The following is a 10,904-nucleotide window of genomic DNA, read 5'->3' on the forward strand; positions in this document are numbered from 1 at the left end:
AGACCAGGGTCGGACAGGTGGAGGAGACCTGGGTCGGACAGGTGGAGGAGACCAGGGTCGGACAGGTGGAGGAGACCAGGGTCGGACAGGTGGAGGAGACCTGGGTCGGACAGGTGGAGGAGACCAGGGTGAGACAGGTGGAGGAGACCAGGGTGAGACAGGTAGAGGAGACCTGGGTTGGACAGGTGGAGGAGACCTGGGTCGGACATGTTGTCCTGCAGTCGGTCTTCATGTAACCTTCACTGAAGACTTTACTCAAATATAGGAGCTGATCCTTTACTGTCCATCATGGTGGAGGAGGCGGGGCTTCTGACGCCTGCTCCACCATGATGAAGGTGATGATGATGATGAAGGTTGGTTCTTGGAGTTTCAATCTGCAGGAACCTGAGAGCAGAAACAAGTTCAGGACGAGGACAGACTGATGACCGTGGATGGACTCCACGTCAACCGAGTCACTCCAGAACCGAGCCGTTCTCCAACACTCCAGAACCGAGCGGTTCTGGTTCTAACAGGAAACACATTCTTGTGGTTTTGTCCACAAAGTGGAGTTCTGGTATTTGCTTGAGTCCACACAGATGTGACATCTGCTGTTCAGAGCCAGCGAGTCGGAAAACGAAAAGCAGATTATGGGTTTGGGTTTGAATGAATGAAACCCTGACTCAGAGATGTGGACACACACTTTCTCTGTGCGTGTGTGTGTGCGTTTGTGTGTGCGCTCTCTGCTCTATTTTAAACCAGCGCTGCACCGGCGGCATTCCTCTGATTTTCTGCATTCCTGCCTTCATTCACTGCGAGAGGAGCTCACAGGAAGCAGATGGAGGCCGGTTCGAACCCGCGGGCCGCTGCTGGTTCTCTCAGAGCAGAACCTGCACAGATCCGGGTTTCCCTCTCAGGCAGCTGTGGGTCCAAACTGACCCGTAGTTCTGAGATGTTTCTGAACCTGAAATCTGTGATGAAGGCCGTGACCTTTGAACCCCCAACATCCACCTGCTGCTGCTTCTGTAATGATCTAAGAGGACAAAATGGCCGACATTTTGATGCAGAACTAAGATCTAAAGAAACGTTAAAGCAGCAGATCTGTTCCTGTTTTTAGCTTTTAACTAGCTTTAATATTTGTTGTTAGCATGTTGCTACTTTTAACTACTATTCAGCAACTTTTAGTGTCTAGCTAGCCTTTTGCTACTTTAGGTGTTAGTCTCTTGCTACTTTAGCTAACTTTTTGTTTCTTTAGGCTTTTAGCTTGTGTTTGACTCCTTTTAGCTAATGTTTTCCTTTTTTTAGCTTGTTTTTGGCTTCTTTTAGCTTGTGTTTTGCTTCTTTTAGTTTATGTTGTTCTTCTTTTAGCTTGTGTTTGGCTTCTTTGAGCTAATGTCCTGCTTGTTTTAGCTTGTGTTTGGCTTCTTTTAGCATATCTTGTGCTTGTTTTATTAGCTCATGTTCTGCTTCTTTTAGCTCATGTTCTGCTTCTTTAGCTCATGTTCTGCTTCTTTAGCTCATGTTCTGCTTGTTTTAGCTCATGTTCTGCTTGTTTTAGCTCATGTTATGCTTGTTTTAGCTTTAAGCCGTTCTCGTAGACCTTCATTAGCGTATTTAGCTGAAAGCTCCCGTTCTGCTGGTCGCTCCTGACTCAGACCGGCGTTCCGATCTGTTTCTGTCTTCAGATGAAGAGGAAGTTGGATCACGGTCCGGACGGACGGCCGTTCCCTTCAGGGAAGAAACACTGCAAAGGAAACGGATACCTCAGGTAACCCAGGAACACCGATGTGATGATTTAATTTATTATAAATATAAAGTTCAGTTTGTCGACATGAAGCTGATAAATGAAACCAGGATTTCTGTAAACAAACATGTTTGTGGGCTCAGAACATTTTTAACAGGTTTTATTTGTATTTGCTGACGGAAACCATCACTTCTCCATCTTTCCCCACAGCCCCTCCAGTCTGGCTCAGGCCACGCCCACCACATTCGGGGACCTGCGACTGGCCAATGGCCACTCAGCTCAGCGGCGACGCGTCACCTCGGGCCCGCCCCCTTCGGGCCTCCAGGACTGGCTGCTCACCTTCCAGGTGAGTTCTTTACCTTTAGGAACCGGAGGGTTTATTAGATATAAGGAAATGAGGACTGGATCAGGACTTTTGCACAGCGGTTTGGGTTTAACTGAAGCTTCTGCTAGTTAGGAGGTAGTTAGGAGGTAGTTAGGAGGTAGTTAAGAGGTAGTTAGGAGGTAATTGGGAGGTAGTTAGGAGGTAGTTAGGAGGTAATTGGGAGGTAGTTAGGAGGTAGTTAGGAGGTAGTTAAGAGGTAGTTAGGAGGTAGTTAGGAGGTAGTTAAGAGGTAGTTAGGAGGTAATTGGGAGGTAGTTAGGAGGTAGTTAGGAGGTAATTGGGAGGTAGTTAAGAGGTAGGAGGTAGTTAAGAGGTAGTTAGGAGGTAGTTAAGAGGTAGTTAGGGGGTAATTGGGAGGTAGTTAGGAGGTAGTTAAGAGGTAGTTAAGAGGTAGTTAGGAGGTAGGAGGTAGTTGGGAGGTAGTTGGGAGGTAGTTAGCTGGTTAACGCTGACGTCTCCTCACCCGCCGTCCTCCATTTCTGCTCGTCTTCCACTTCCTGCACATCAACAGAACGCTGCCTTCAAGCCGTCCTTGTGCAGTGAACAAAAAGAACACACACACACACACACAGACATTTAAACACACACATTCAGAGACACTCAGTCAAATGAAAACATGGACTTTTGTTTTGTAGCTTTGAGAGAAAAACCAAACAAACAAACAGGAGGCCGAGAGCAAGAAAACAACCAACTAATGAGTCAAAACCATCAGAAAAAAAGATTTAAATTCAGGTCAAAACTGAAACATTGAAACAGGAAACAGAAGAAACACTAAAAACTAAATAAAACACTTTTACAGAGAGGACGAATGAAGCAGCTGGAACTGAGAAAAGCTACAAGGAGCTAAAAGCTAAGAGGAGCAAGGAGGTGGTTAAAGTCAAAACCAGAAAAACAGCTTATAGCAGTATAAGTTTAGGTAAAGGTGGTTAAAACAGCAAAAGCAGAGCTAAATGCTAAAAGTAGCGTACCATTAGCTAAACTCTCAAAGTAGCAGAATGGTAGCTAAAACCTAACAGTAGCAGAACAGTAGCTAAAGGCTAAAAGTAGCATGAGAAGACAGCAGCTGAAGCAGTGTGTAAATCCTGAACGAGCTGAATGTTTCGATAGACAAACAGCTAAAGTAGCATTTAGCCTGCAGGAAGTAGCCTGAGCCGCCTGCGCCGCTCTGTCCCCTGCAGGCGTGGAGCGGTCCTGAGCGGCTCCTGGCTCTGGACGAGCTGATCGACCGCTGCCAGACCAGCCAGGTGAAGCACATGATGCAGGTCATCGAGCCGCAGTTCCAGAGAGACTTCATCTCGCTGCTGCCCAAAGAGGTACGCCCCCAGAACCGCAGAACCCCAGAACCCCAGAACCCCACCCCGGCTGACCTACAGCCTGTGTGTTTGCAGCTCGCCCTGTACGTGCTGACCTTCCTGGCTCCCAGAGACCTGCTGAGGGCCGCTCAGACCTGCAGGTACTGGAGGATCCTGGCCGAGGACAACCTGCTGTGGAGGGAGAAGTGTCGCGAGGAAGGTGAGCTTCAGAGCCGACCGACACTCATTGAATCTGCTCCGTTTCCTCTGCCTTGTTCTGAAAACTCCTGAATTTATTTATTTATGTCTTCAGTCTTGATTGACAGTTTGTCTTTTAGAGGTTTGTCTGTTTTTACAACCGATTTTAGAGGGTTTTTTTGTTGTCTGCTTTAAAACTGCTCTTAACTTCTTCAGAAAATGATGAGTGATTTAAAACTTTTGCACAGTCCTGTATATTCACAAATAATTACACCTTTTAGCTTTATGTGATTATTTTAAGGTCAAATTTATTTAAAAGTACAACAAACATTTGTTTACTTTGTCTTGTTTTTAATAAAAACATCCATCCAAGCAGCTTTAAGTCCAGAATAATCTGTTCAACACTGAACTGTAAAAACTGTTGATTTAATAGTTTCATTTAGTTAAAATCTCGTCTGGAAGCAGGTTCTGAATGATCTCCTCCTTAATTGTTGTATTTAGTGAGTTTATTCTGCGCCACCTGAGCAGAAAGCCTACAGGTGTGTTTTCACGCGTCGAAGGTCGGATCTGAAACAGGAACTTTCTGGATGTGAAGCGCTTTTCTAACCACAGCCACACACGATCCATCACTCCTCTTTCATTCAGCGCAATGCAGAGGCTGAGGGTGTGTGTGTGCGTGTGTGTGTGAGAGGCTGGGCGCTCTGCCAGTCAGCCGAGATTCACTGCCAGTGCTCAGCAGCCATACCAATGAGGCTAGCTCTCGTTAGAATCACACGGCAGCCATACTAATGAAGCTGGTGTTAACTGCAGCCCAGCAGCTTCATAAATAAGGCTAATTATTAGCCGTTCTGCAGGAAGTCAGTGAGAATCCAGATGCTGCTAGCCTTCATTAGCTGCGCTGCCCTTACATATTAATGACTCGAGTAATTACGGCCATTTACAAAGCTAACAGAGTAAAAGATGCTGCTCTGTGCGAAACATTGACATCACTAAAAGCTGCTCAGTAAATACTGGACTTAATTTCTTAATTAAGACAACTACAGTGTCAGGGTGGAGGTTATAGTTGCTGATGTTAACTTCAGAACAGTTTAAATTTCTACAAGGTATTTTAGTTTGTCCTAATGAGCTTGTCTTAGCATGATACTACAGCAGCCATGCTAATGTTTTACTTGCATATCAGTCGTATTAATTAGTAGCTTCAGAGCTTCTCGTTAATATTAGCTTAGCTTGGTTTTAAGCTGTGGTATATTTTTCTAGCTATTATCCTTATTAGCTCACCTGACTGTGATTTATATAAAACTACAGAAACAATGCTAATGTTAGCCATATTAGCTTTAAGCTACTTGCTAATGTTAACTTAGCTGTATTGTTGCCTTGTTGGGTTTAAGTTGGTAATGTTTCTTAAGTCTTGTCCCTTTTATTTTACCTTTGCATGATTTACAGTATATGATACTACAGGAGCTATGCTAATATTAGCTCATAACTAAACCTCTAATTAGTTATATTGACTAGTAGCTTTAAAGCTACTTGCTAATGTTAGCTTAGCTTGGTTTCAAGCTGTGGCAATTTTCTTTAGATATTGTTCTTATGATCCAACCTTAGTGTGATTTATTGTATATGAAACTACAGCAGCTATGCTAATGTTAACCCACATAACAGTCATATTAGCATTTAGCTTAAAGCTACTTGCTAATGTTAGCTTAGCTGAATTGTTGCCTCGTTGGTTTGAAGTTGTGATGAATCTTTTGAACTGTTATATTAACTTCTCACCATGATGGGATTTCTGTTAAACTACAGGAGCTACGCTAATGTTAGCTCAGATGACATTCCTGTTAGCTATTAGCTTCCTGTTTACACCAGACCTGTCAATCAAAACGCCTAAACGGTAGCTGACCGAATTGTTTTGTGGCAGCTGGAAGTTTTTTCTTAGCGACCTTCCAGCTGTTGGAGACAAACTGCCGTCTGCCGTCACGAAGCTGAACCTTTTTATATTTATGTCCAGGTGTTTCCGAGTGTCTGCCATATCGTAGTAGAGAGTGTGTTCGACCCGGCGCCGCCATCAGCCCGTGGAAATCCGCCTACATCCGACAGCATCGCATCGAAACCAACTGGAGGAAGGGTGACGAGCGGGAGCCGATGGTAACGTCCAATCAGAACCGTCCTGACTGATTCTGAGTCACACACCTGGGCCGCCGGCGAGTAACGCCCTCCGTTTCCTCGTAGGTGCTGAAGGGTCACGACGATCACGTCATCACCTGCCTCCAGTTCAGCGGCGACCTGATAGTCAGCGGCTCGGACGACAACACGCTGAAAGTCTGGTCCGCCATCACCGGGAAGGTAGGAGGCGGCAAGCGGGGCGAGATTATTGTTTGTGGATCGGCGCTGTTACCGTGGTTCAGTTTCCTGTCAGGAGTAGTTTTATTTAAAGAGTTTCCACGTGCTTTATTTTGAAAATCCTGATTTTTCCTCTTAACCTTTTAAGTTTATGGGAGGTCCTTAAATACTAAATTCTGCTGAGGCTGTTATTCTGTTCTAATCAGGAGTAAATTATTATAATAATATAACGAGGAAAAACCTGCTGAATCACTTAAACTCCAGTGAGCCAGAATCTGCTGAGTCATTGGTCACTGTGGTGAATTATCTTCTGGGATTAACACAAATTAGAGATTTTCGCTGCGCCAAAACTTTGAGTCGTTTTGGAAAAGATCTTGACCCATTCGTGTCAGAAACTGCTGCTGGTCCTACGTCTAAATCTGTGCAGATCTACGGTGCTGAAGGTGGGAGATATGACGGGTTAAAAAGACCCTTTATTTCGGGTTTTAAAGAGAACGGTGGAAGTTAATGAGAGTTTGGGGGGAGATTTGACAGGAAACCGTCAGTCTGATGACCGAGAGAGACACTCTGGGTGAAAGAAGAGCAAAATACCAACGTTTTGATGTATAAACTGTTTTAAAAATGTCAGGTTTGAGGCAGTAAACCGTAGGGGAAGGAAGTAAAATCAAATTTTTTTTATTTGTGCTGCCAGTTTAGGAGAATCCGAGGAGTTTGTGGCGTTAGTGTAGCTTCCTGTCGCAGAAACGTGCTGCAGTAAAGTTATTTTTTTACATCTTTTCGAAGATTATCTAAAAGTGTAAACTGTAAAGCTGGAAGTTATCACAACTGGACTGTTCTAAGAAATGAGTTTGAAACGTTTGATTTGTGTTGAATAAACACGATGCTAATCGTGTTAGCATTATTAGAGCATTTTTCATTGTTAGCTTAGCGTCTGTGCTAACTGTTGGCTCAGTGGTTGGTGGGAGTGAGAGGAGTTTTGGTCATTTAAAGATCGACTGTCAGCTGAACCTTCCTACGGAAAGAAATCTGTAAAAACTGTAAAACTTAAACTGGGAAGTCTGACTTCCTGTGAGCCGTTTAGACTGGAGTTCTGTCTCCATCGAGCCGTGTGTTTTGATGCATTTAATCTAAACCAGGTCATATAAAACGTGACGAAGAGGCTGGCCGTGATGAAGCTGAGGCGGTCGGACCCATCCTGTTGGTCAGGGTGTGTTTCCTGTGTGCACTCGAACACAACACGCCGCACACAGCCCGGAGCAGCTCTGTTTGAACGCACCGCGTGCAGAATGTGGGTTAAAGGTGGAAACAGCGTTCAGTCACATGATGTTCTCATCCTGCAGACCGTTAAACACACACATATATATATACGGTATAAATAGAACCCAGCTTCTCTTTGCAGAAAGCATTAAACAGAAAGTTCAGACCGAGTCGTTTCCACTGATTCACCTGAGAACGTTTGCAGAGATAAAACGGTTCTCCGCCGGTCGGGGAGGGTTTTATGGGTCGGAGGAATTCCAAAAATGTGAATGCAGGTTTCAAATCGACCCAAAGTCCAGTCGAGGCAGATATCAGAGCAGGTCAAAGGTCAGTTTCCTCCGTTCAGGTATCAGCAAACAGCACTAAGATGTGACAGTGATGTATGCAGTTCTAGGGTTTATTTATCAGAACATAATTATAATAATTAATAATTAATAAGATCATCTTCAGGTTCCACCATGTTGGTGGAAACGATCCGATCCACAGCTGGTTTTCAGACGGCCTCACGTCGGATTGAGGGTCCTTTGGTCTGCAGCCCACATCATTACTCTTCCACTGCCGTGCTCAACATTTGTTCTGAGTCGTTTGTGTCTGGATCGGGACAAACATGGCCGCCTGCACCAGTGGCTTGAAGGAGTGCTTTTATTTTCTGTGATTTTCTGTGAACCAGAAGAGGAGCACTTTATATCAAAAAATGATTCCCCTGACCTTAAACTCACTTAACATTATATTAACTAATGAACCTAAAGTTTAAATCCTATAAAACTCAAATACTGATTTATTATTAGGAAATACTTTTACTTTTTAAGTTACCATAACGAATAAATACATCATAAACCTACAGGACTGCCTGGAAAATGCTTTAAATTCCATTAAAACTAAAATATTTAAAGTATCTCATGAACAGCTGGGTGGCAGCTGTCACAAAGTGTTCATTAGAGGTTCCTCTACGATTCAAAATGGCCGCCACGTCCAACACAAACATGTCTGCCAGCTCCAGCTTGGCGTGCTCCGCAGGCTCACCTGCCTGGGACAGGTGAGGGACACACCTGGTCCGCCTGGTTTCGGTGGAACATTCTTGACCCGGACACTCCCGCCCCCGGGCTCTGTTCAGACCTGCCTCGGCTGTCACTCCCTGACCTCTGTGGCCCCGCCTCCCTGCGGCAGAGCCTGTCGGAGGAGAATGTGCCTGCGGCGGCGATGAGGCGCGCCCTTCATCGTCTGAACAGGCGGCGCCTCGGCTGCGGCGTCCTCCTCTGTCTCTGCAACAGTTACCTAGGTAAACTTCCCCCCTCCTCCTGCTGTTGCCACGGCAACCCCCCGCAGCTCAACACCTCCAAGGTGAAGCGGCGTTCCTCCGGCGCGTCCTTGGACGGCGGTCTGAGAGGCTCGTCTCACCTGAAGACATCAGAAATCACTGGTTTTATTCCACATATTTTTTTTAAAAAAGGTTCATAATTTGCATAAAAACGCTCTCGTGGTTAAGCTCCTCCCACTTCAGGTAAATGATTGAAGCCGTTTTAGTTCTGGATCTGATAAAAATGGAGAAAAACAAACTTCTTATTGTAAAATTAGACTTTAATCTGAATTATTGAATTATTTTACTAACAAGTTTTTGTGGAGTTTCAGGGATGATTTGTTTGTTTGTTTAAAAATGTAAAAAAAATAAACTTGTTAAAGGAGTTTTGTCGTCTTTCAGGTTTATGGTTTTGAATTAAGACTCGTCTTTGTTGGTTTTTAATGCGTAAAAATAAATAAACTCTTTAGATTTTCATTCTGTTGCCATGGTGACCTGAAGCACCGTCTGTTTCTGTGGTTTTTAAAATGGAAGACGCCATTGTCCACTGACGTCCCCTTGTCCCCCCCTCCCCCTCAGTGTCTCCGCACGCTGACGGGCCACACCGGCGGCGTGTGGTGCAGCCAGATGACCGTCGCCACGGTGATCAGCGGCTCCACCGACCGGACGCTGCGCGTGTGGGACGCCGAGAGCGGCGACTGCGTGCACACGCTGTACGGACACACGTCCACCGTGCGCTGCATGCATCTCCACGGCAACAGGTAACGCAGCCCGTCTCCATGGCAACCGCAGCCTCTCAGGCGTGGTGGTGTTTCCAGTGTTTCAGGACAAATAAAATAATGTTTAACTTCATGAAAACTGATCCAGAACTAATTTATGAAGCAGTTAATGTCTTTAAATTACAAAAAGGCGACTGACGCAGCTGGCGTTCGCAGCGGAGCCATTTTGTTTTCATGTATTTGTAGATATTTCCGCTCAGAATCGTGGAGTAAAGTCTGCAGATATTGGTGCTTCCCTCTCTCTGATTGGCTGACGCAGCAGTGATGTCATGCCTCCCTCAGGGTGGTGTCGGGCTCCCGGGACACGACGCTGCGGGTGTGGGACGTGTTGACGGGCCGCTGCGAGCACGTGCTGACGGGCCACGTGGCGGCGGTGCGCTGCGTTCAGTACGACGGGCGCCGGGTGGTGTCGGGCGGCTACGACTACATGGTGAAGGTGTGGGACCCGGAGACGGAGGTGTGTCTCCACACGCTGCAGGGACACACCAACAGGGTCTACTCTCTGCAGGTGAGGACACTCACAGGTAGAAACTCAGCCCCAGAGTTTCGGCTGCTTTCAGCTCCTCGCTCGGTTTGTTGTCTGCAGTTTGACGGCGTGTTCGTGGTGAGCGGCTCGTTGGACACGTCAATCAGAGTCTGGGACGCAGAGACAGGTAGGTTTTTCTTCAGGTGTCAGGTCTGACAGTTTGGCGCCCCCGAGTGGTGGCATCCAAAACTTCTCCGGGATAAAATTACTGCAACAAACGAGAAATAACTTTTAAAAGTCGGCTTCACCTGTCCTCTTCAGGTGGGTGTATCCAAACGCTAACTGGCCACCAATCGCTGACGAGCGGCATGGAGCTCCGGGACAACATCCTGGTGTCCGGGAACGCCGACTCCACGGTGCGGGTGTGGGACATCCGGACGGGACAGTGTCTCCACACGCTGCAAGGTGAGACACCGATGACATCCTGTCCAATCCGGGACAACAGCCAGGATAATTAGTAGGTGTTAATGGAAGACGGAGGCGGGGTTTAAATGATGATAAGAAGTTAGTTGGTGATGATGTCATCGTCGATACGTTGATACGTCATCATTCTTCTAGCAGGGGTCAGGGGTCACGGTGTGTTTACGTGTTTCTTCAGGTCCCAACAAACATCAGTCGGCCGTGACCTGCCTGCAGTTCTGCCGAGGTCTGGTTCTGTCCAGCTCCGACGACGGGACGGTCAAACTGTGGGACCTGCGGACCGGAGCGTGGCTGCGGGACGTGGTGGCGCTGCAGAGCCGGGGATCAGGTCAGGACCTCCCACCGACACGGTGCCGATGGTAGACTGACGCTGCGGCGGGCCCAGTTCTGATCCCTGAGGGACACCTTTCTAAGTGCTGCCTGTAACTGAGTACATGTTTGTGTCAGCTAAGGTCAGTTAGCCGTGGCAGCCATCTTGAACTGGGTCAATGCTAAAGTTAGTCAGTTGTTCATCCAGTCATTAAAATGAGTGAATGGGTGAGGAGATATTTTGCTAACAGACAAACAGACAGACATAATGAAGTAGTTACATGATTGCCTGTCGTGGCAGCAGTTTGTGTCAGAACATTTAAAATACACTGTCCTCTGGCTGTCCTCTGACTGTCCTCTCCTCTGACCGTCCTCTGGCTGTCCTCT

The 10,904-nt window shown here is 46.5% G+C and overlaps 1 protein-coding gene across 2 annotated transcripts in view; it reads left to right on the forward strand.

Annotated features, from left to right (window-relative positions):
* LOC108249162 (F-box/WD repeat-containing protein 7-like) overlaps positions 1-10,904 on the forward strand; it is a 29,177-nt gene that overhangs the window by 15,276 nt on the left and 2,997 nt on the right. For both annotated transcript variants that reach the window (XM_017438348.3, XM_017438351.3), the window contains 11 exons: positions 1,662-1,744; positions 1,931-2,066; positions 3,284-3,418; positions 3,494-3,617; positions 5,598-5,734; positions 5,819-5,932; positions 9,063-9,244; positions 9,545-9,770; positions 9,849-9,915; positions 10,050-10,193; positions 10,387-10,536. In XM_017438348.3, coding sequence (XP_017293837.1) covers positions 1,662-1,744; positions 1,931-2,066; positions 3,284-3,418; positions 3,494-3,617; positions 5,598-5,734; positions 5,819-5,932; positions 9,063-9,244; positions 9,545-9,770; positions 9,849-9,915; positions 10,050-10,193; positions 10,387-10,536 — 1,498 coding nt within the window. The remainder of the gene's footprint in view (positions 1-1,661; positions 1,745-1,930; positions 2,067-3,283; positions 3,419-3,493; positions 3,618-5,597; positions 5,735-5,818; positions 5,933-9,062; positions 9,245-9,544; positions 9,771-9,848; positions 9,916-10,049; positions 10,194-10,386; positions 10,537-10,904) is intronic.

Source organism: Kryptolebias marmoratus, linkage group LG7 (genome assembly GCF_001649575.2).
Source record: "Kryptolebias marmoratus isolate JLee-2015 linkage group LG7, ASM164957v2, whole genome shotgun sequence".
Lineage (NCBI taxonomy): Eukaryota > Metazoa > Chordata > Actinopteri > Cyprinodontiformes > Rivulidae > Kryptolebias > Kryptolebias marmoratus.